At 45.6% G+C, this 24449-nt stretch overlaps 1 protein-coding gene across 2 annotated transcripts in view; it reads left to right on the plus strand.

The window, feature by feature from the left end:
- DISC1 (DISC1 scaffold protein) overlaps positions 1-24449 on the plus strand; it is a 407183-nt gene that overhangs the window by 155852 nt on the left and 226882 nt on the right. For both annotated transcript variants that reach the window (XM_088841835.1, XM_055425806.2), the window contains exon 7: positions 22588-22642. In XM_088841835.1, the coding sequence (XP_088697961.1) occupies positions 22588-22642 (55 nt within the window). The remainder of the gene's footprint in view (positions 1-22587; positions 22643-24449) is intronic.

Here is a 24449-nt window from a genome sequence, read left to right on the forward strand (position 1 = left end):
CCCTGATATTTCCCTACAGAGCTTTAACCCTGGGCTCCATCCACGGAGAAGGGGAAGATGTGGGTTGTTGCCAGGTTTTAGTCAAAGGAAGCTGACCATCAAGTCTGCCTGTGCCCTTTCTCCTTCACCCCCACGGTACAGCCTTGGCCTCTAGGGGCCTTTCCTACTCCTGCTTCCCTTATCCCTCCTGTGGAAGCCATTCTACACACACACACACACACGCACACACGCACACGCTTACACCCATGCACACAAACATGAACACACAAACACACATGCACGCACACATGCATATACACACACGCACAAGTATACATGTCCACACACATGAACACACACAAACACACACATATGCATGCATACACATACATATACACACATGCACACTTATACATGTGCACACACATGTGAAAGTGTGAAGCTGTTAGTTGCTCAGTCGTGTCCGACTCTTTGCGATACCATGAACTACAGCCCGCCAGGCTTCTCTTTCCATGAAATTCTCCAGGCAAGAATATTGGAGTGGGTTGCCATTCCCTTCCCCAGGGGATCTTCCCAACCCAGAGATTGAACCGGGGTCTCCCACAATGCAGGCAGATTCTTTACCATCTGAGCCATCAGGGAAGCCCATATACTCATATATACACGCGTGCACACACACACACACTCATAGACAACACACACGTACATACATGTAGACACACATGCGCACATGATGTTACATGTCATGTGCAATCATACATGTGATATATGCATTATAATAGACAGATGTACTGAAATATGGGCTTCGCTGGTGGCTCAGATGGTAAAGAATCCTCCTGCAATGCAGGAGACATGGATTCAATTCCTGGATTGGAAAGATCCCCTGGGGAAGGGAATGGCAGCCCACTCCAGTATTCTTGCCGGTACAGAGGAGCCTGGTGGGCTACAGTCCATGGGGTCGCAAAGGGTCTAACAGGACTGAATGACTAAGCATACACACACATTAATATATAAGGAATATGTATACCATATAACGTTAAATATACATATATGTTTATTTTTATAAATGCAATTTACAAATGAGGCTTAAAGTGAGCCTCTTTCTGTCCCACTGTCCAGATGTGTCCTACTTCTTTCTCCTTTTGCTTTGAACAGCACAGAGGTTAGTTTTACTCCTTTTATGTCACTCACAAGCTCTTTGAGGGGAAAAACTGGGGTGTGCTTACCTTTGACCCTGCTGCAGGATTCACAATGCCTCTGGGCTTTGCGCTGAATCCCTGGGCAGCGTCCTTGCAGATGTGCCCCATCCCCGCACAGAGATGCCCAGGCAGAGGGTGTGCCCCATCCCTGCACGGAGATGCCCAGGCAGAGGGTGTGCCCCATCCCCGCACAGAGATGCCCAGGCAGAGGGTGTGCCCCATCCCCACACAGAGATGCCCGGGCAGAGACTGCTTTCACTCATCAACTCATGGCCTGCAGAGCGGCTGGCGTGGTGGGCAGGCTGGGCTTGTTATTCTATTTTAATGGCTGAGGAAATAAAAGCTCAAAGTTTCCAGGGGATACAGCTAGTTAGAGACTACTTATATCCACCTATAGGTGCCTCTGGGTCTGAACCAAAGAAAGAGTTTCCACTTAGAGGCCTCAGTCTAAAACAAGGCACTCCCGAGAATGGTGGCTGATGGAGCTGGGCCCCTGAATTCAGATCTTACCATTTCTAGTCTGTTATGATGCCCACATGCTCCAGCTTTGCCTTTTTAATCAGGATGAGATGCAGTCGAAATAAAAGTGTGACTTTTGCTAAGTCATCCAGTGCTCTAATCAACAGAACAGACTCTTGAAAGTCTTTTCAAGGTGTGTGGCAATCCGATTCTACAGCACTCTTAGGGAAATTAGATGCAAGGATGGCTCTTAAATGTGCTGCAGTGCTGGCTGGGGGCTCCTTGGGGAGGACCCATCATCCCCAAGTCCACTTGTGCCCATTGAGGTTACAGAGTTCATGTCAAGAGCAGTCTGTCACTTTTTGTGCCTATCTGACTGTGGGAACACCTGGGCATCTCAGTGACCTGAACCCAGCAGGGCTCTGTGTAGGAGGGAGTCGTAGAAATAGAAAGACTAAGAGTTGCCCAATGAGGGTAGGAGGGAAGATCCAGGATCATTAAAGGTAGAGGTCAACATGGGAGACTTACCTGCTGGTCCAATGGCTAAGATGCCACACTCTCAATGCAGGGGTCCTGGGTTCAATCCCTGGGTTGGGAAGATCCCCTAGAGAAGGGAATAGCAACCCACTCCAGTATTCTTGTCTGGAGAACTCCTTGGACAGAGGAGCCTGGTGGGTTACAGTCTGTGGGGTTGCAAAGAGTCAGACACAACTGAGCGACTTTCACTTTCAGCCCCCCTGTAACTTATAGCTGGCTCTATATCCGTGGTTTCTCTGCATCCCCAGATGCCACCAACCACCAACAATATTTACTACTGAAAAACAGCTGTGTATAAGTGAACTCTTGCAGTTCAAACCTGCGTTGTTCAAGGGTCAACTGTAGCTTCTTCTCAGACTGGAAGGAGAGATCTGGACAAATTGTGAAACAGGAAAATCTTGGTCTTAGGAAGAGAGGTTAGAGAAAGCTGGAGAAACACACCATTCAACATCCTAACCGTCTTTGTCATCATCCATGAAGGTTTTTCACGGAGGCCAGCTATAAGCTTAGGATGCTGTCTGGGGAGGAGCTGCTTCTGATCGACTCTATCAACAGTGTGCAAGTTCAAGGGGAGGCTCTGCTTCTTTGCCTGGATAAACCACACACTGGTTTGGGGAGGAGCTTCCTAAGAGCACTTGGCATTCCTGAGATAACTGCTGCTGGAGACTCTGCTTATGTGGGTGTCTTACGTTCCGACTGTAGCTTGCTGGGAATCCTTGGACCGATGTTTGAGAAAGACTGAAAGTAGAAGGGCACGTGCTGGGGATGAGAGACCCGGAGGCTTTATATTTGGGTATTTTGATAGAAATCAAAGCAGCAGTTTGAATTTTCTGATGTCTGTGTTTTGGATAAAATAACGTGTGTGCGTGTGTTAGTTGCTCTGTCATGTCCGACTCTGCAACTCCATAGACTGTAGCCTGCCAGGCTCCTCTGTCCATGGAGTTCTCCTAGCATGAATACTGGAGTGGATTGCCATTCCTTTCTCCAGGGGATCTTCCTGATCCAGGGCTCGAACCCTGGTCTCCTCCATTGCAGGCAGATTCTTTACAGTCTGAGCCACCAGGGAAGCCCAGGATCAAATAATTTATCAGGATGGAATGAAGAGTTGCCTTCTCAAATATCCGAGTTGCCTTCTGATGGAGCCAAAGAGAGTGGATTTCTTCCTCCAAACAAGAGGAGAATGTTTTTAACTACTTGGGTATTAGGCACTCCGCAATATGAAAGCTTACAAGGTAGGGATGGGTGAGGGACAGGAGCCACTCGGAAGACGAATGTCCATTGCAGTTTTCCTCATCCCTGGGATTCCAGTCCTTTGGCTTTAGAACAAACTCCTTGTTTCTTCCTGCAAGTCTTCCTGTGATGGGAGAGGTCTAGAAGGACAGCTATTTTTCCAGTAAGCCTGATCCACTCTCCCTTGGGAACCTACCCTTCCCTTCTCTGTAGTGGGATTGGGGGGTGGAGTAGGGGATGGGAAGGATGGGGATAGAAGGAGGAAGGAGGTGACAGTTTCTGGGGTTTTCCTGGACCATGTCCCCCCGTGCGGGATGTGAGTGTCTGTCGGTTTATTTCCGTTAAGTGGAGGAGGGTTGTGATCTGCAGCTCATCTGCGTCCAGGGTGGTCAGCTCAGCCCCTCTTGTTGGTCTGGGAGCCTTGAGCATCAGTGGAGGCAGGGCCGGCTGTGACCCTGGCTGACTGCAAAGCCAGGTAGGAATGATTATAGTAGTAAGTGACAGAGCCGAGTGAGGGCTCTGGTACTTGCTAACATTCTTTAGAGATGCTTGGCTGCTTTGTATTAGTCTGTGGTTGAGTTCTTCATTCCTCTGCTCCTGGAATTTTTCATGCTTCGCATGAAATGTATTCTGGCAGCTCATGGATGAATCGTTTCTGGTTGTACAGTTGGAAGAAACATGTCACATCTTTTTACAGACCATTGGCACAAGCTGCAAACAAACCCAAGCTCTGGTTACTGCAAGACTGGTTGGATTGTGGTGGGTGTGTTTGAGTTGCTGGGGGTGTGGGTTGCGAGCTGGGCCTGATCCCTGGTCTCCGTGACTTAACCTCCTAGGGCCCCTTGGCAAGGCTGACCAGTTCTTGGAGGTGCTCAAGCCTCCCTTCATACCTACCCTCAGCCCACAGTGAGCAGCCGGGCTGATATCACAACTCTGTTTAAGTGAGATCTGAAATAATGAAATTCAGCACAGTTCACAATTGACTGGGAAAAAAACATCAATAGTCCACTTTCCTCTCAGATATTTATCTTATTATAGTTAAAAGTCACAGTCAAACAGCAAGGCCTGAATCAGAAAACCGACTCCAGGATGTGGGACGAGCGTAGCTGATTCTCAAAGGGTGTGTTCAGAGGTAGGGGAAGTAGCTGTGTGTGTCCTGGCGATGCGCCTGGGGGATGGCACCACTCGGGACAGTGCAGAGTTCAGAAGAAATGCTCCTGATCTCCACGCCTCTCCTCTGCTTGCTGTGATTGTGTGCTTCAGTCTCTACTTCCGGTCTTTGCTTTCTTCTTTCTCACCTTTGTCCTTCATCTAGTTGGTTTGTCAAGACAGGGGCTTGCTGGGACTGAAAGTACAAGGACTTCTCTGGAGGCGGGGGGCTGCTTTGTGTTGCTAAAACTGCTAGGTGAGATTCTGACTTTTCTTCCTTTATTTTTAGAACAGACACCTTGCTTTTCCCAGGGATTCATGAGGCAGGCAAATCTCTGCCCAGAGACTCAATGAATGCAGTGAGGTTGCAATGTATTAGCGGCATGAGGCTGACACTTCTTGCAGGAAGTCTTCCTTGATTAGACAGCATCCTCAATGTTCAAGACAGCTCTCATATTTATCATCCGTCTTTTTATTTTGATTTGTAATCATAATAATACATCAATTTCATTATCTAGTGGCTCAGTGGTAAAGAATCTGCCTGTAGTGCAGGAGATACGGATTCAAATCCCTTGGTCGGGAAGATCCCCTGGAGAAGGAAATGGCAACCTGCTCCAGTATTCTTATCAGGAAAGTATCATGGACAGAGGAGCCTGATGGGCTACATAGTCCATGGGGTCACAAAAGAGTTGGATGTGACTTAATGACTAAACAATAACAAATTTTTTACGAAAGTTCATTTCTGCTCACAACCCTATAAGGTATGTTGGGCAACACATTGGTTTTTGCAATGTAGTTTGCAGATGAGGCTGCTGAGGGTCCAGATTCACACTGCAGTAGAGTCCTGAGGTCTTCGGCCGGGTTTTGAAATTGAGGGGAGAGAGGTGGTTAACATGGATGGTCTGGAAGAGAGCGGGCTTGGAGCCCTGACAGGCAGTGGAAAGGTGTGCAGCTGATCCGAGCAAGAGATAATGCTGCCATCTCAGGCCAGCAAGTTCTCCCTGAGCCCAGTGGATCACAAGGTGGCAGCTGAGAGGGGTCAGAGCAAACGGGTCTCCAAACTCAAGCAGCCTGGGGAGACCACCAGGCAACTTACGAGGTCAGAGGGGTGGTAGCAGTTTCAAAGACAGGAGAGCAGGAGAGGAGCTGCGGGAGGAGAGGACCTGCTGGGCGCCCGCAGAACAGGAGGTCAATGAAGTCAATGTTTGTCAATGAAGGTTTGAACTGGATAGCGTTGGAGGTCCCTTCCAGATCTCGACTACTTTGCACTTTCAGACTTTGTAAAATAGGTTAAAATAAATGGCTTCAAAAATTCTGTTATTCTGTTCCTCGTAGCCCTCAAACATGTCCCCCTGTAATGTTCCCTAGGCAGGTGACAGCCATCCAGAGCTACAGTGCTCAGGCTCGTTCTTTTCTAAATGAGTCACTGCTAATGATGAGCAGGTAGTTTATTTGGTAAGTCGTGTCCAACTTTTTGTGGCCACACAGACTCTTGCCCACCAGGCTCCTCTGACCCTGGGATTTCCCAGGCAAGAATACTGGAGTGGGTTGCCATTTCCTTTTCCAGGGAATCTTCCTGACCCAGGAATGGAACTCGGATCTCTTGCGTGGTCTCGGGTGAATTCTTTACCAACTGAGCCACCAGGGAAGTCCACTAGATGAAGAAGGAGTTGGTCTCCCAATGGCCACTGTTTAGAGTTGGGAACTGACTGTTGTGTCCTCCATTTCCTTTGGAAAGTCATCATCACAGGCAATGGAAGGTTTTTACAGGGCCACAACTTGGAAAAGAAGGAAGAGACTTGGAACTACCACCTGTCTGGGCATGTGTAGATGCCACTTACCTGGAGAAAACAGGACCCTGACTTCTGTATTTTGTTGAGTAAATTTGAGAAATTCCAAGGAGGAATCTTATCTTACTTACAGGTTAAAATAACAACAACTTTATTTTGTGCTAAAGTAAATTTATTAGGACTGAAAAAATGTAAAACAAAGGGGGATTAAAAAAAGAGCAGAGGAGGATGAAAAAGCAGCTATATATTTATATTTTATTTATTTTAAAGTATTTACTAATTTATTTGACTGTTGCTGTTCAGCCACCCAGTGTTGTCTGACTTTGCAGCATGCCAGGCCTCCTTTGCAGCACCCCTTAGACTGTAGCACCCCAGGCCTCCCTGTTCCTCACTGTTTCCCAAAGTTTGCCCAAGTTCATGCCCATTGCACCAGTTGTGGCATGTGTGATACAGTCCCTGAAAGAAAGTGAAGTGGCTGAGTCATGTCTGACTCTTTGCAACCCCATGGCTCCTCCACCAGGCTCCTCCGTCCGTGGATTTTCAGGCAAGAATGCTGGAGTGGGTTGCCATTTCCTTCTCCAGGAGATCTTCCTGACCCAGGGGTTGAACATAGGTCTCCCGCATTGCAGGCAGATGTTTTACCATCTGAGCCACCAGGGGCCCTGGGCCCCCTTGCATTGGGAGCACAGAGTCTTAGCTATTGGACCACCAGGGAAGTTCCTGTGGCTATATATTTTTAAATGCTGCATTTTAATATTTTATAAATTCTCTGTGCTTTGTTTTCTTCAAGGAATTTACAACATTTATTACTATTTAGGTAGTTATTTTGGGAGACTTGTAACATATAGACTCATCCATTCTTCTTTTATAACTTGGGTATCTGATAAATTATTTTTGACTAGAGCCTCATGGGTTCTCAGAGGCTGAAATGACTGTCGCTGGTTCTCCAGGTGCTATGACTGTGAGTCAGCTCTCGGCCTAGGTGAATGCGTGTGTCCTCTTCTAATAGTTTTTATTCTGGTCAATTTCAATTTTTACTTTTCATTATTGTCAACTTGAGAATGTCCTATGCTTAATTTCTATGTAACTTGTGTGTCTTCTACAATCCTCCATCCCCTTTCATCAAATTTTCTTATTCCCAATAAATCCTCGATGTGTTTTCCTGTCTTCAGGTTGTATGTTTTCGGTTCCTGCTTTAACTTTTCAGATGTTAAAGAATACGCCCAGCTAAACTGTTCTTCAGACTTTGAGCCGAAGGTTTGAAGCTCTTCCAGCAGAAGTAATTCCGTTCTGCTGAGAGACCCTTTCCCAGGGACTGCAGCAAATATCCCCATGTCTGGAACACCTGCTCCTTACTGGCTGGGACTTCAGTCTGTTATTAACACGTCTTTTCCAAGCTGCACCAGGGCTTCCTTGGTGGCTCAGATGGTAAAGAATCTGCCTGCAATGGCGAGAGACCTGGGTTTAATCCCTGGTTGGGAGAGAGAGGAGAACAGCTACCCACTCCAGTATTCTTGCTTGGAGAATTCTATGGGCAGAGGAGCCTAGCGGGCTACCGTCCAGAGGGCCACAAAAAGCTGGACATGACTGAGCAACTAACACTTTCATTTTTCCAAGCTGCTGAGAGGCTGCCTGCCCTGCCCTGTGCTGACTCCTAGGCTGCTGGGAAGTCACATACCAGGACCTCTAGATTTCCTTTACACACAGGCAGGGAGGCCCTGTGCCTTATACATGGGGGTATACATTTTTGTTACTGTGCTCATACTGGCCACCATTATCAAAATTACTTTGTACATCCTTTTGGACAAATGCCCTCAGCTTCCTCTTTGAGTGGTATTGATATTGGTGTTTGATTACTTATTCAATTATTTGTTTAGTCAACTGGATTTTTTTCCAGCTGTTTATCATTTTGTTCATGAGCACTCTATTTTTGCAATCTTTTATCCAATAAAATGTGTAAATCTTTAGCTTACCCAATGAAGCATTTTAGGAAATGAAATTTATAGTATTCCCCAGTTTCAGGAATCTGACTGATGTGTTGTTTTGTCCGCGAGTTTTGAAAGAGCCTGAGAGAAACTTAAGGTTTAAGCCGTGTCTGCAGCTTTATGTGCATATGCTTGTTCTTGGCCAGATGGCAGATAGTTAAAGATGACTCAGAAAAGCATCAGTTCAGTTTAGTCACTCATTCATGTCCGACTCTTTGTGATCCCATGGACTGCAGCATGCCAGGCTTCCCTGTCCATCACTAACTCACGGAGCTTGCTCAAACTCATGTCCATTGAGTAAGGTGACGCCATCCAACCATCTCATCCTCTGTCATCCCCTTCTCCTGCTGCCTTCAATCTTTCCCAGCATCAGGGTCTTTTCAAATGAGTCAGTTTTTCACATTAGGTGGCCAAAATATTGGAGTTCAGCTTCCGCATCAGTCCTTCCAATGAATATTCAGGACTGATCTCCTTTAGAAAGGACTGGTTGGATCTCCTTGCAGTCCAAGGGACTCTCAAGAGTCTTCTCCAACACCACAGTTCAAAAACATCAATTCTCTGGCGCTCAGCTTTCTTTAGAGTCCAGCTCTCACATCCATACATGTCTACTGGAAAAACCATAACTTTGGCTAGACGGACCTTTGTTGGCAAAGTAACATTTCTACTTTTTAATATGCTGTCTAGGTTGGTCATAGCTTTTCTTCCAAGGAGCAAGCATCTTTTAATTTCATGGCTTCAGTCACCATCTGCAGTGATTTTGGAGTCCAAGAAAATAAAATCTCTCACCGTTTCCATTTTTTCCCAATCTATTTGCCGTGAAGTGATGGGACCAGATGCCATGATCTTAGTTTTTTGAATGTTGAGTTTTAAGCCAACTTTTTCACTCTCTTCTTTCACTTTCATCAAGAGACTCTTTAGTTCTTCTTCACTTTCTGCCATAAGGGTGGTGTCATCTGTGTATCTGAGGTTACTGATATTGCTCCCAGCAATCTTGATTCCAGTTTGTACTTCATCCATCCAAGCATTTCACATAATGCATCCTGCATATAAGTTAAATAAACAGGGTGACAATATACAACCTTGACGTACTCCTTTTCCAATTTGGAACCAGTCTGTTCCATGTCCAGTTCTAACTGTTGCTTCCTGACCTGCATACAGATTCCTCAAGAGGCAGGTCAGGTGGTCTGGTATTCCCATCTCTTGAAGAATTTTCCACAGTTTGTTGTGATCCACACAGTCAAAGGCTTTGGCATAGTCAATAAAGCAAAAATAGATGTTTTCTGAAACTCCCTTGCTTTTTAAACTCAAAACAGAAAGTAAAACCTTCCAGGTAAACCTTAGAGTTATAGAAAGTATACATGTTTAGAAATTTAGGAGAAACAACATACATTTTTTTTTAAAAAATTGGATTAAGTGGAAATGCAAGCATTTCTTTTAAAAATCCTGAAAGCAATGGGATATTACTTATTAAGTAGTCAGAATTAGGGGGACAGTGAAGTGGAAATTGGATGTTACCTTTGGATCCCTTAACAGAATAAACCCAGAGCAGGATCATATTCCCCCTGGATCAAATTGTAGTGTTTGAAGGATTGAACTCACAGGAATTTTGTGGAGAAAGCTCTAGAGGCCCAAGAATAGAAATCTTTTTGAATGTTTAAATACATTTGGGTTATGACAGTAGTTTAAATCTGGAACCATCTTGGTTACTAGTCTTCAGAAAATAAGAGACCAGTAATTTATTTTCTTACTGTATATAAAAAGGTATCTTTAAAATAACTTGGGAGGAAGAGGTGGAAAGGAGAGTAGTTATGATCTAGACATCAGTTCAGTTCAGTTCAGTCGCTCAGTCGTGTCCGACTCTCCACGACCCCATGAATCATAGTACGCCAGGCCTCCCTGTCCATCACCAACTCCCGGAGTTCACTCAAACTCATGTGCACAGAGTCGGTGATGCCATCCAGCCATCTCACTCTCAGTCATCCCCTTCTCCTCCTGCCCCCAACCTTTCCTAGCATCAGAGTCTTTTCCAGTGAGTCAACTCGTTGCATGAGGTGGCCAAAGTATTGGAGTTTCAGCTTTAGCATCAGTCCTTCCAATGAAGACCCAGGATTGATCTCCTTTAGAATGGACTGGTTGGATCTCCTTGCAGTCCAAGGGACTCTCAAGAGTCTTCTCCAACACCACAGTTCAAAAGCATCAAATCTTTGGCAATCAGCTTTCTTCACAGTCCAACTCTCACATCCATACATGACCACGGGAAAAACCATAGCCTTGACTAGACGGACCTTGGTTGGCAAAGTAATGTCTCTGCTTTTTAATACACTATCAAGGTTGGTCATAACTTTCCTTCCAAGGAGTAAATGTCTTTTAATTTCCTGGCTGCAATCAGCATCTGCAGTGATTTTGGAGCCCAAAAAAATCAAGTCTGACACTGTCTCCACTGTTTTTCCATCTATTTCCCATGAAGTGATGGGACCAGATGCCATGAACATTCGTTTTCTGAATGTTGAGCTTCAAGCCAACCTTTTCACTCTCCTCTTTCACTTTCATCAAGAGGCTTTTGAGTTCCTCTTCACTTTCTGCCATAAGGGTAGTGTCATCTGCATATCTGAGGTTACTGATATTTCTCCTAGACATAGGGTCCTTCATTTTTGTGACTCCATTCATTTTTTTCTTTATTGGGCAACTGAAATCTCTTGCAGACAAATGCCTCTAAGTCAAAATGTTTTTGGCACATGCATTATAATTTCAGTTTGGAATATAATTATTTGAGAGGCAGCAGGAAGAGTTGGTTGAAATAACACTTGGAATATTTGGATAAGCCAGATAACAAATTCATCAGTTGAGACTAAAGCTATGGTTGGGACTTCTCTGGTGGTCCAGTGGTTAATTCTCCACTTCCAGTGCAGGGGACACAGGTTTGATCCCTGGTCAGAGAACTAAGATCCTACATGCCGCATGGTGTGGCCAAAAGAAAGCTGTGATTCTTGATGGAACTGGACTTAGATGCAAGCTGTGACTCTGTATAGTCAGGCAGTTTCTCGGTGGAGATGGAAACTGGCAAAAGATGGCAGGGGACCAGGCTGTGTGTGTATGCGTGTGTGCATGTGTGCTTGCCTATGTGTGCCATTTTATTCATATCAACTGATTTGGAAAATTCTATATATCCAGTAAATTCATTATTAGGGCTCTTTCCTCTGCTCAGTATGTTTCCATCAGCACCTCAACCCCAGGAAGTCTTTTTTGTTTGTTTTTTTTAAGAAATTGGAAATCCTTGTGTTTATTCTCTCTCTCTTAGATCCCTTTTCGGAGTGCTTATATGAGTTTCTTGGTAGTTCACATGGTAAAGAATCTGCCTGCAATCCAGGAGACCCAGGTTTGACACCTGGGTCAGGAAAATCCCCTGGAGAAAGGAATGGCTATCCATTCCAATATTCTTGCCTGGAGAATTCCAAGGACAGAGCCTGGCAGGCTACAGTCCATGGGGTCACAAAGAGCCGGACGTGACTGAGCAACTAGCAATTTCACTGTTTTTACTTTCATATGAGTGACACAGACGTCTTTTATTAAAAACAGTGTATGCCCTAATAACATTTGACATCTCAGTGTGAGTTTGCTGAGTCGGTTGGAGAATTTGGACTTTACCACAAAGATTCAAGAGTGATAGAATGAATTATCCTTGTTCAAGTTTAGACTAAGATCCCTGAAGTTCAGAGAACTATTTGGTAAGGCTATGAGTCACTAATGTGATCCACATTCAGAGAAATAATCAACAGACCAGAAGTCCAAATATTTCTCTGGTCAATTTTGCTTTGGTTCTTTTATTTAACCTCTTCTGCTTGGGCTAGAGAGAAAAACGTCAAACGTATTAGTTAAAAATGCACGTGCCCAATTTTTGTCAGATTACTTGAAAATATTTCTTACTCTGATATAGGCATGGCTATTTGTAGAAATGATTTATTAAAAAAAATCTTTCTATACCTCATTCTGGCCAAGGTCCCCCACACCTGAGCTAGCTTTTTGAGCGGGTCAGTCCTGTGTGTGGCTCCCTCCCCTGCTGGACAGGGATTCTGTGCCGTGCCCAAGGTGACAAGGATGGCCTGCAGTGGCACTAGAGGTTGGCAAATACCTCTCTTCACTGCATGCAGTCTTTGCTCAGAGTAAGTGTCTCAGGAGACCAGCTTGATCGCTTTTACAGCCACAGAGAGTGGCTTACCTCTGCTGACTGTGTGTCCCATCATGCCTTTCTGAGATCATCTGAAGCCAGGAGGAGTTCTTGGCATTTTTGTGGCCTGTGCTCCATCCATGTCCCGCTGGTGACATGTGACATTATCAGCTGTGAGGAGAGAAGGGTCCAAGGAAGGGAAGAAGCCAAGTAGATAAAGTCCTGCATTTCCTAAAGCTATTTTTGCTGTCATTTTCTTCACCACTTGCCCCTGACAGAAGGTTAGAGGCCTGAGCAGTAATTGGCAAGGTTGTTAATGTCAAGGATTCCTGTATCTGTATATATATTTTAATTCAAGACCAAGTAGTGCCTGTGCTAGGGCAGCTGTCATCGTGCCCTTTATGTCACTTCTAGTTTGCTTCGGTAACTGTCTCTCCTTAAACTTGTTTTTACTAAACAAGACAAGGGATGGAGCTGGGGATGGGGACAGGGGACAGGGAGAAGACTGGAAACTGAGCTGACATTTCTGCTCCTGTAGCCTTTTACTAAACTGGCGTGTCGGTACATGGGCAGATCTCCATAGGCAAAAAGTTGGGTGCTCAGTGGCCAGCAGATAGCAGACTTTTTGCACAATTCTGTTCGGAGGGCAGAAACACCCGTGTCTTGGTTAGTAAAAATGGCCTTAGATTTCTGCCTCTGTCATTAATGCTGTTTGGCACTTTGCATAACTGATGTGTTAAATTTATTTTTTTATGTAGACCATCTTTTAAAGTCTTTATTGACTTTGTTACAATATCGCTTCTGTTGTTTATGTTCTGGTTTTGGACTGTGAGTCATGTGGGATCTTCACTCTGGACCTGGGATTGAGTCATCACCCCTCCATTGGAAGGCAAAACCTTAAACACTGCCAGGGAAGTCCCTGATGTGTTTTTTTTTAGATTCTCCAGATCTCCACAAATAAAATAACATTAACAAAAGAATCTTGAATGGTAGAACAGTAAAGACGTCTTGGATGGTAGGACTGGGATGTCTTAGAAATCACCTGGTCCAACTTCTTCACTTTGCAGGTGAGCAAAGAGAACCCCAGAAGAAAGGGGCTTATTCAGAATTCTGCAGAAAATTAAGGTGGTGGTGGAAATCTCTGCATGCCATTAATCTTCTTGTGCATCAGAGGTCAGACAAGAGTAGCAGCACAGTTTGTCCTCCAAAGGCTTGTCTTTGGAGCAGATGTATGCTTGGCATCCTGGGTGTGAGTTTAATGCTGATGGCCAAGGCTGGTGCTGAGGGCAGTCATGGCTGGCTTCCTGGAGGTGAGAGAAAGCATCACTGGTGGAGGAAGAAGAAATGGGTGTGAGGCAGTTTCTCTAGAACATGAACACAGAGGCGTCCTCCAGGTTACCTCTCACTGTGGCCCAGAGCATGAGGACCAGTGGGAACAGGAGGACCCGGCCTGTACCCCACTCCTGTGGTCTGTTCTGCTTTGTGATGGGACCCTTGGCCTGCATGTCTAAGAACTAGCCACACCTTCCAGGTAGTCACTGCTTGATCCCTGCAGTGTGGTCCCCCCTTGGGAGGAAGACCTTGAAAAGGGGCCCAGGCAGAAAGCAGGTTCGGTGCTCTCTGGAAAGGCTCCTCTGGTCTCAGCTGCCTTCACCAGCTCTGCGTGGGCATGTATGAATACCTTTGGCCCCATAGATATTTTCCTCCGGGAGTAAGGAGAATAGGGGCAGAGCCCTCTAATGCCTGGATCCATGAAAGGTGTGGAAAGTATTACTATGAGAGGGTACAGATTCAAGTTTCTGATAAGTTTTTTGAGTTATGCCTCCCAAAGTGATAGCATCTGGACAAACAGGGAGTAAATAGTTGCTAGTAGAGCAGGGCGTGGGATTCTGTAACCAGACAGATACAAGATGCAGCTCTAGGTTTTAGCAAGGAAGATTAGCAAGGTGCTCTGGGCTGCTCGGGTGGCTCAGATGGTAAAGAATCTGCCTGCAATCCAGGAAACCCAGGTTCGATCCCTGGGTTGGGAAGATCCCCTGGAGGAGGCCATGGCAACCCACTCCAGTATTCTTGCCTGGAGAATCCAATGGACAGAGGAGCCTGGAGGGCTACAGTCCATGGGGCCACAAAGAGTCAGATAAAACTAAGTAACAAAGTACTGAACATGGGTGGCTTACACACAGACATTTACTGTGGTTAGAGGTCAAGGTGATGGTGGGGCAGAGGTTGGTTCCTTCTGAAGCTTTGAGGGTAGGATCTGTTCCCAGTCTCACCTCAGCTTGTAGAAGACCATCTTTTCCCAGCATCTTTTTACACTGAATTCTGTCCATGTATGTTTCTGAGTAAAAATTTCTCCACCAGTTAAATAGGAGTGGGGCCCACCCTAGCAGCCTCATCTTAACCAATTACATTTGCAGTGACCTTATCGCCAAGCAAAGTGACATGCTGAGACATGGGGAATTAGGACTTTCATATATGAATGTTCAGTTCAGTTCAGTCACTCAGTCATGTCTGACTCTTTGCGACCCCATGAATCACAGCACGCCAGGCCTCCCTGTCCATCACCAACTCCCAGAGTTCACTCAAACTCATGTCCATTGAGTCGGTGATGCCATCCAGCCATCTCATTCTCTGTTGTCCCTGTCTCTTCCCAACCCCCAATCCCTCCTAGCATCAGACTCTTTTCCAGTGAGTCAACTTGTCGCATGAGGTGGCCAAAGTATTGGAGTTTCAGCTGTAGCATCAGTCCTTCCAATGAACACCCGGGATTGATCTCCTTTAGAATGGACTGGTTGGATCTCCTTGCAGTCCAAGGGACTCTCAAAAGTCTTCTCCAGCACCACAGTTCAAAAGCATCAATTCTTCAGGGGACACAATTCAACCCCTACATGTTCTATGAAAAGGAGCCATCCAAAAGAGATAAGTCAAAGAGAGCAGGACTGCTAGGAGTTGGGATTTAGAAGGAGGAGAGGAGGTCTTCCTGAGTGGACACCATGTCTTTACCCTCTTCTTTCTCTCACATAAATCTCCACCCACAGCAGGCTGGTGAGGAGCAGTGTGTATGTGCTAAGTCCACCAGGCTCCCCTGTTCATGAGATTTTCCAGGAAAGAATACTGGAGTGGGTGGCCATATCTTCCTGCAGGGGTCTTCTGGCCCAGGGATTGCACCCTCATCCCCTGCATCTCCTACGTTGCAGGTGGATTTTTTACCTCCACACCGTTGGGGGCTCCCTATCCTTGAAACAATGAAAGGAAAGCTCCAGTGTCCTCAAATGCCAGTGAGGAGGAAGGGTGGCATGGGAAAGAACTGGATGTGGATGGAACTCTTAGTAGCCTGGACTGTTCTTCAAGAGATTATATTGAATGAATTAGATCTTTCTGACCTTCCTGCCTGAGCCAGCGTTCACTGATTTCATTACTATCCTGCACTATTTCTTAAGTCAGTATTGCATTCATGTGTGCCTACGTGCATGCTAAGTTGCTTCAATCGTGTCCAACTCTTTGTGACCCCATGGACTGTAACCCATCAGTCTCCTCTGTCCATGGGATTCTCCAGGCAAGAATACTGGAGTGGGTTGCCATGGCCTCCTCCATGGGTTATTCCCAACCCAGGGATTCAGTCCATGTCTCTGATGTCTCCTGCATTGGCAGGCGAATTCTTTACCACTAGTGCCACCTGGGAAACCCACCCTTAATCCCCACTTGCGCTGGGGCAGTAGAGGGAGTGGAACGGAGAGGGAGCCTCTCACCATCCTGTGGTTTGAGGGCATGTCTGATAGAGATGGGGATGTTCCCATAATGCCCGACCTGGTCCTTAGAAAGAAGACAAGAGGGTGCTCACTCACTCACCACCACTATGCTCCAGGTATTTCTACATGGAAAAGCCTTGTCCTTGTGGAGCTTTGCTACTGGTGCGAGAAGAAAGCAGATATAAAAAATAGAAATAAACAGCAAGCACAGTTAATAAGTAAATCACATAGTAGGTTAGGAGGTAGTGAATGCTATGGGGGAAGACCAAGGACAAGATGTTAAGTGCAGGTTTATAGGCAGTAATCAGTTTGGGCTCCCTGGGGGCGGAGTGCTTAGACCAGAGTAGGGACTGGAAGGTAGGAGGGACTGGTCTGGTGTGTGTCTCGGAAGGAGAGCATCCAGCCAGAGGGGCCTGCATCAGTGGATTTGAGGAGCATCAGGAGGCCTCTGTGGCCAGGCAGAGAAAGTGAAGGAGGTTGTTGTAGGAGAGAAGGTCAGAGAGGTTTTGGGAGAGGGCCATGTTGGTCCTCGCGGATGGACTTTACCTGAGTGCATTAGAGAATGGGTTTATGGGTTTCACTGCAGTGCCTGAGAAGGTTCACTCTGGATATAGGACTAAGAATAGACAGTAGGGGGTGAGGACAAAAACAGGGGACCAGTTCAGAGCCCACTGCAGCGTTTTAGGGGAGGAAGTCCATGGTATGGGTCAGTGATCACAGCGTACTTGGGCCTCTGGCTGGATTCTTCCTTCAAACTGTATCTCATCCTGAGTCACTGAACCCGAATTGCCTGGCTGCTATTCTTCCCTAAAAATGTCTTATTCTGGCCCTTGCCCATGTCTTGACTTGTACTGTTTAGTTACTGTGGAAAAGTGAAAGTGTGAGTCGCTCAGTCATGTCTGACTCTTTGTGCCTCCAAAGACTGTAGCCTGCCAGGCATCTCTTCCATGGAACTCTCAAGGCAGGAATACTAGAGTGGGAAGCTATTCCCTTCTCCAGGGGATTTAAGGGATCCCCTTTTCACTCCTAACCTGAAGCTAAGGCATTTGTGTGCTTTTATACTAATCCAAAGGCTTCCTTGGTGGCTCAGATAATAAAGAATCTGCCTGCAGTGCAGGAGACCCAGGTTCAATCCCTCGGTTGGGAAGACCCTGGAGAAGGAAATGGCAACGCACTCCAGTATTCTTGTCTGGAGAATCACATGGGCAGAGGAGCCTGGCGGGCTACAGTCCATGGGTCACAAAGGGTAGAACACAACTGTGCGACTACCACTTTCATTTCAAAAGCCCCATAATCAGTTTTTAAAAACTCAAAGACATTATTGCATACAATTTTCTTATAGCCACCTGTCCTTGGAGCCTACACTACAAGGCAAGAATGTTTACAATCTATTGTTGGAGAAGGTTTCTGTTTCCCACTTGGGTGAGTTGAAATCATCTATTAGTCTGAAGCAAACAGAAGGGCCATCGTGACTCTTGTCTGGCGGCTCCTACACAGAGTAGACTTTTTTTCTTGGACCCTGGAGCAAGCTGGAATCAAGATTGCCGGGAGAAATATCAATAACCTCAGATATGCAGATGACACCACCCTTATGGCAAAAAGTGAAGAACTAGAGAGCCTCTTGATGAAAGTGAAGAGGAAAGTGAAAAAGTTGGCTTAAAACTCAACATTCAGAAAACTAAGATCATGGCGTCCATTCCTATCACTTCATGGCAAACAGATGGGGAAACAATGGAAACAGAGTGATTTTATTTTCTTGGGCTCCAAAATCACTGCAGGTGGTGGCTGAAGCCATGAAATTAAAAGACTCTTGCTCCTTGGAAGAAAAGCTATTACTAACCTAGACAACATTAAAAAGCTGAGACATTACTTTGCCAACAAAAGTCTGTCCAGTCAAAGCTATGATTTTTCCAGTAGTCATGTATGGGTGTGAGAGATGAACTCTAAAGAAAGCTGAGCGCTGAAGAATTGATGCTTTTGAACTCTGGTGTTGGAGAAGACTCTTGAGAGTCCCTTGGACTACAAGGAGATCCAACCAATCCATCCTAAAGGAAATCAGTCCTGAATATTCATTGGAAGGACTGATGTTGAAGCTGAAACTCTGATATTTTGGCCAACTGATGTGAAGATCTGACTCATTGGAAAAGACCCCGATGCTGGGAAAGATTGAAGGCAGGAGGAGAAGGGGATGACAGAGGATGAGATGGTTGGATGGCATCATCGACTCAATGGACATGAGTTTGAGTGAGCTCTGGGAGTTGGTGATGGACAGGGAGGCCTGGCGTGCTGCAGTCCATGGGGTCACAAAGAGTTGGACACAACTGAGCGACTGAACTGAACTGAACTGGAGCACCAGTATGTAGGATCTTAATAACACATATGATTAATCATACTGTTAAAAATGGAAATTTCACATGTGTTAGTTTGCTAGAGCTGCCGTGACAGAGTCCCACCAGATGAGGGGCTTAAACACGGTGCTGGAAGCTGGAGGTCCGAGATCAAGGTGTGAGCAGTGCTGGTTCCTTCTAAAGCTGGGAGGCACGAATCTGTGCCAGGCTTCTCTCCTTGGCTTGTGGATGATTGTCTTCTCCCTGTGTCCTATCTGTGGACTTCCCTGTGTGTGCGTCTCTCTCTGTGTTTGAATTTCCCGTTTTCATAAGGACACCAGTTATATTGGATTGCTGCTACTGCTGCTGCTAAGTCACTTCAGTCATGTCCGACTCTGTGTGACCCCATAGACGGCTGCCCACCAGGCTCCCCCGTCCCTGGGATTCTCCAGGCAAGAACACTGGAGTGGGTTGCCATTTCCTTCTCCAATTATATTGGATTAGGGTCACCCTAATGACCTCGTTTTAACTTGACCACCTCTATAAAGACTATCTCCAAATAAGGTACCCTTCTGAGGACACTGACATAATGAATTGGGGTTGGGGGGACAGACCCAACACATAGTAGACCCCTGTATACTCAATTTCCTTTCACCACCACCAGTCTCAAGCCCAGCTGCCCCTGTTGTACCTTCTGTACAGCACATTCTTAATAGTCTCAACTTTTCTGAGGCTTCATGTGTTGAGGCTGAATTTCAGTCACATGATTTAAGTACCATTTGTGAGTTGAGGATAATGTCCATTTACAAATAATGGCTTTGTGTTGTAAATTCAGGGGCTCCCTGGTGGCTCAGACCATAAAGAATCTGCCTGCAATGCAGGAGACCTGGGTTCAGTCACTGGGTCGGGAAGATCTGCTGGAGAAGGAAATGGCAACCCACTCTGGTATTCTTGACTGGGAAATCCCATGGACAGAGGAGCCTGGCGGGCCACAGTCTATGGGGTTGCACAGAGTCAGATGTGACTGAGTGACTGTTTGTGTACACTTTGTAAATTCAACAGCATTCTAAAATAGAATTGTAAAAACCACTGCATACAGTGACAGTATACCTCAAATGATTACACATCTTCTGGAAGAGGTAGCATAGTTTAGTGGTTAGAAGAACAGACAGCTAAATGGCCTGGGTCATCATTCTCCCATTTACCAGCTAGCTGACCCTGGGAAAATTACTGAAATCTCTCCTAGAGTTTTCTTGTCTGAAGATGTAGATATTAGGTACCTACTTCATAGAGTTATGTGAATTTAAAAGGCTAATCCATGTAAGGAATACAAGGGAGAGTGCCTGGTACACAGTAAGTGCTCAATAAATGTTTGACACTATTTTCCTAGGGTGGCTGCTTTTCAGGAAGACCCTCATTTGCATAAATTAGGTCTGGTGTGTTTGTTAAAACATGTGCTAATCTGTGGAGACAAAGTGTGTTTCCAGGGTACCGCATAATTTGATCTGAGAGAGCAGTTCTATTTGTCATTAATCATATGCAGCCTTCAAAGAAATGTGGGGATTCATTTTAATCACTGAAGTACATGTAACTCTTATTTATAAACATCTAACTCATCTAATTTGGTGGTTTTCAACTTGTATTCCTGCTCCTGGAATCATGATTTGGGGACCCCTGGAAGATCCCCTGGAGGAAATGGCTACCCACTCCAGTATTCTTGCCTGGAGAACCCCATGGACAGAGGAGCCTGGTGGGCTGCAGCCCACGGGGTTGCAGAGCTGGACACGACTGAGTGAACGACTCTCATGGGTGATGGTGTAATATTCAGTGTGCAGGCGCCATGTGACCTCATTTGTACCCCAGGCCAGACACCCCACCTCAGTCAGAATAGATCCCCTATTATCTATTGTATGCATTACTATTCTGAGTAAAATTTCACTTGAAAGAGCTCTACTGCTAAAGATAGCTCGGAAATCACTCGCATGGGGTACAGATGATTTATATTCTTCTGCCCCCCATTGCTTCCATTCTGCGTGTACCCCAGGGAGGCAGCTAATGCTAATATTAGCCTGAGCAAAACATAATTAGGAAGGTAAATCTACTGCAAAAAGTAATATAGCATACATTAAATAAATTAAATATAAATCAAATCAAATATAAAACAATGCATTCAATTATCTGCCTCACTGCCTCCCTGCTTTAACATCGATATTTGAGAGGAGACTGTTCTCTCTGGGACAAGGCCAAGATTGAGCCAAGACCAGTGAACATGTCAAACCCTGGAAGGACGGTGCTTGACCCGTTGGGCATGAGCTAAAGTCACTGCCATTTTGGTCAGTTAATTCCGTCTTAATTGTTGGTGCATGAACTAGTCTTTGTATGGGGCTGGGAAAGCCTATTTATAAGATATTATTATTATCACTTTTAATTTATTAAAAAATTGAAGTATAGTTGATTTATTTGATTTATTATGCAGTGTGCTAGTTTCAGGTGTGCAGCAAAGTGACTCAGCTATATATACATATATGTATGGCTTCCCAGGTGGTGCTAGTGGCAAAGAACCCTCCTGCAAACACAGAAGTTGGAATAGGCTCGGGTTCGATCCCTGACTTGGGAAGATCTCCTGGAGGAGGGCACAGCAACCCACTCCAGTATTCTTGCCTGGAGAATCCCAAGGACAAAGGAGCCTGGCGGGCTACAGTCCACAGGGTCACAAAGAGCCAGACGCAACTGAATGACTAGCACACACATGCACACATATATGTATATTCTTTTTCACATTCTTTCCCCGTATATCGAGATATTGCGCTGTGCTGTATAGTAGGTCCTTATTTATCTATTTTATATATACTAGCGTGTATATCGGAGAAGGCAATGGCAAGCCACTCCAGTACTCTTGCCTAGAAAATCGCAATGGGACAAGGAGCCTGGTGGGCTGTAGTCCATGGGGTCACTACTAGTTGGACACGACTGAGTGACTTCACTTTCACTTTTCACTTTCACACATTGGAGAAGGAAATGGCAACCCACTCCAGTGTTCTTGCCTGGAGAATCCCAGGGTCGGCGGAGCCTGGTGGGCTGCCGTCTATGGGGTCGCACAGAGTCGGACACGACTGAAGCGACTTAGCAGCAGCAGCAGCGTGTATATGTTAACCCCAAATTCATAATTGACCCTTCCTCCCCATCATTCCCCATTGGTTATCATGTGTGTGTGTGCTCGCCATGTCTGACTCTCTGTGGCTTCTTTGTACGTTCCCTCCCGTAGATCAGCGTGATAACAGTGATGGAAATGAAGTCCCAGAGTTAGTTTCATTCATTCACTTGATCATTCTGTAGGTATTGATTGAGTCCCCACCTATAAGCTCCAGGAATTATCATGAACACCAGGGATACAAGAATGGACACAGGAGGATGCAGGCAGCTGCTCCAGTTGTGGAACTCTTATTCCAAAGAGGGGAGAAAGAAATTACATGAGTAAATAAATATGTCAAGATGCATAGTGCTAAGGAGAAAATCAGAAGCAGGGAAAAGCCTAAGGAGCAGAGATTTCTATTTTAGATACTTTAAATATATGTATCTTCTCTCTGCTGCACCTCCCTGCAAAACCCAGAAGATGCTTGGAACATATTGAGTGAATTATTAACCCAAATAGCTTATATTGGATCACCTGCCTGTGAGACTACCCTGGATAGACCATCCTTCTTGGAAGGTACTTGTCGGAACGTAATTTGATATTTTGCTGCCAGAAACACATCTGAGTTGTTAACTCTGTCAGTAGATGTGCATTGTGGGAATGATAGCAGATTTCAGTACCAGCCTAGGTAGAGCGTAATTAGGGAGGGAAAATTCAACTTCCTAGAAACATATTAATTCCAGTCAAACAGAACCAATTTGGCATCTTCTTTCCTCCTGTTCTTCAGCCGTTGGGCTGATGGAAGGTTCACTGTTTTGCCGTCTTGTGACATGTGGTAGGCCTGAACTTTCACCAAGACCAATGTCCTCTTTCCAATTCTTCCAGCCTCCAGGAAAGGAGAAAGTCCCTCAGCGTGTCACTTAAAGAAATCACTGCTAAGGTAAGTACCTTTCTATGCCCGCTTTCTTTTGATGTCATTTCATGTCACACATCACCTGGTCTCTGGACAAAATATAGACTTGGCAAAACCATTCTACAGGCTAAGTGATGGGCCAGCCAACGAGGCAGGACCGAGGGCTGCTCCTCTGGCGGATGTTCTGACTGTGGTCCCCAGGCATCGATGGGCTTGGCCTTCGGGGAAGGAAACATGATGTGCAGAATCAAATGTCTTTGCTTAAAAAGGCTTCTAGGATGGGTGTAATCTGACAAGTTGATTACATTCCCTTCCAGAAGGGCTGGGTTCAGGTTTTTCACAAACAGATGGAAATGGTACAGTAGGTGCTTGGTTTTCTTTTTTGATTTTTAAAGTTAAGTTGACTTTGAAATCATTTTGCCTAGTTTACCTGCCATTTATACTTCATATTAGGACCTTGGTTTGCATAGAGATAGAGGACCCAACATTATTCCCTGGGAGCACATAGTCAATTCACTTAATTAGTCAGTGTGCGGTCAGTGAGGATAACCACAGTTTACCAAACAAAACCCTCTTCCACAGAGATCGTTACTCCCCACCAAGTTATTGACAAACTATGAAGCAGGATCAATTACCCTGCGAATTGTTATTAGAGGGGAGGCAGGCAGAGAACTAGGTCTGAATCATTAATGATTTGTGTTGGGTCTGGGAACCAGGGTGGTTATAAGATGGTTGAAATATATATAAAGGACAGGATTCTGAGCAGGGAGCAAAGCAACCAAGAGTCCACTGGCCTGGAGGGAAGATCTTGTTCTCTGTCCCCAGGGAGGAGAGCAGGAATACCTGTGGGGTTTTGGAGACCCCAGCAGAGCCAAGATGGTGGATGTATTCTTGGCAAAAACTGTCCACAGTGGCTCTGGTCGTTTTCCTGGTTTTTGTGTCTAGTTCACTTTTGAAAAAAACTTTATATGATTTTGCTAAAAACCACCCAGCAGCAGTTTGATGGGCAGTTCTGCCCTGCATTGAAAGAGAGCTTCCTGTGAGGACTGAGCCTTGGGCCCCAGAATGCTTGATGTCCACTGCGCTGCCTTCCCAAAGAACCACCCCAGAACGCTCACCCAGAGCAGAAGGGCAGGATGAGACTCAGGTGGCCGTTTGGGGACCTGAATCCACATGCAGAACTTGGGAAAGGGCTTTATTTCAGGCTCCCAGGCTGAGTATGGCTGACACCTTGTCTCCTGCCCAGCTGGGTCAAGGACACCGGCTTGGTTTACCAGTTTTGTTATAGGAAGCAAGAGCGGATGCTAACAGCATACCTGGATTTCTGCCTTATCAGACGATGATGTCCCCATTGACATTCCTGTCCCGTCCTTTCTGTGACCTCCAGTGGAGCCACTGGGGAGATGAGGTGGGACCAAAGCTTCCTGGATGGGGAGGTGGTAGAAGTACCTCTTGTACTTCCTACAAGAAATTATGCCATTTATAAGTACATCCTAATTTCTGTGTAGAATTAAAACGTGAAAGGACTCTTGGGTTTGGGTTTATTGAGCATCGGATAAACACGCATACTGTTTGTGTAACACGAATGTGTCTGGATCCAAACAGGGAGGATGTGGGTGTGCATAATCTGTAACACGGATGGTGTTTGCGTGTGTGTGTCTTCTCTGACGTCTTGTATCATGTACACACACACACGCACACGTGTGCGCATGACAGTGGGATTTCTTGACCGTCTCCAGCTGCTACAATTTGCCCAAAGGCCAAAAGTGTTCTGCTGTGTTTGTGTCTTTTCTCTAAAACATTTACACAAAAAATTACAATTCCCTTGCTTTTC

Source organism: Moschus berezovskii, chromosome 12 (assembly GCF_049115385.1).
Source record: "Moschus berezovskii isolate FMDL1 chromosome 12, NW_MosBer_1.0, whole genome shotgun sequence".
In the NCBI taxonomy this organism is placed as follows: domain Eukaryota; kingdom Metazoa; phylum Chordata; class Mammalia; order Artiodactyla; family Moschidae; genus Moschus; species Moschus berezovskii.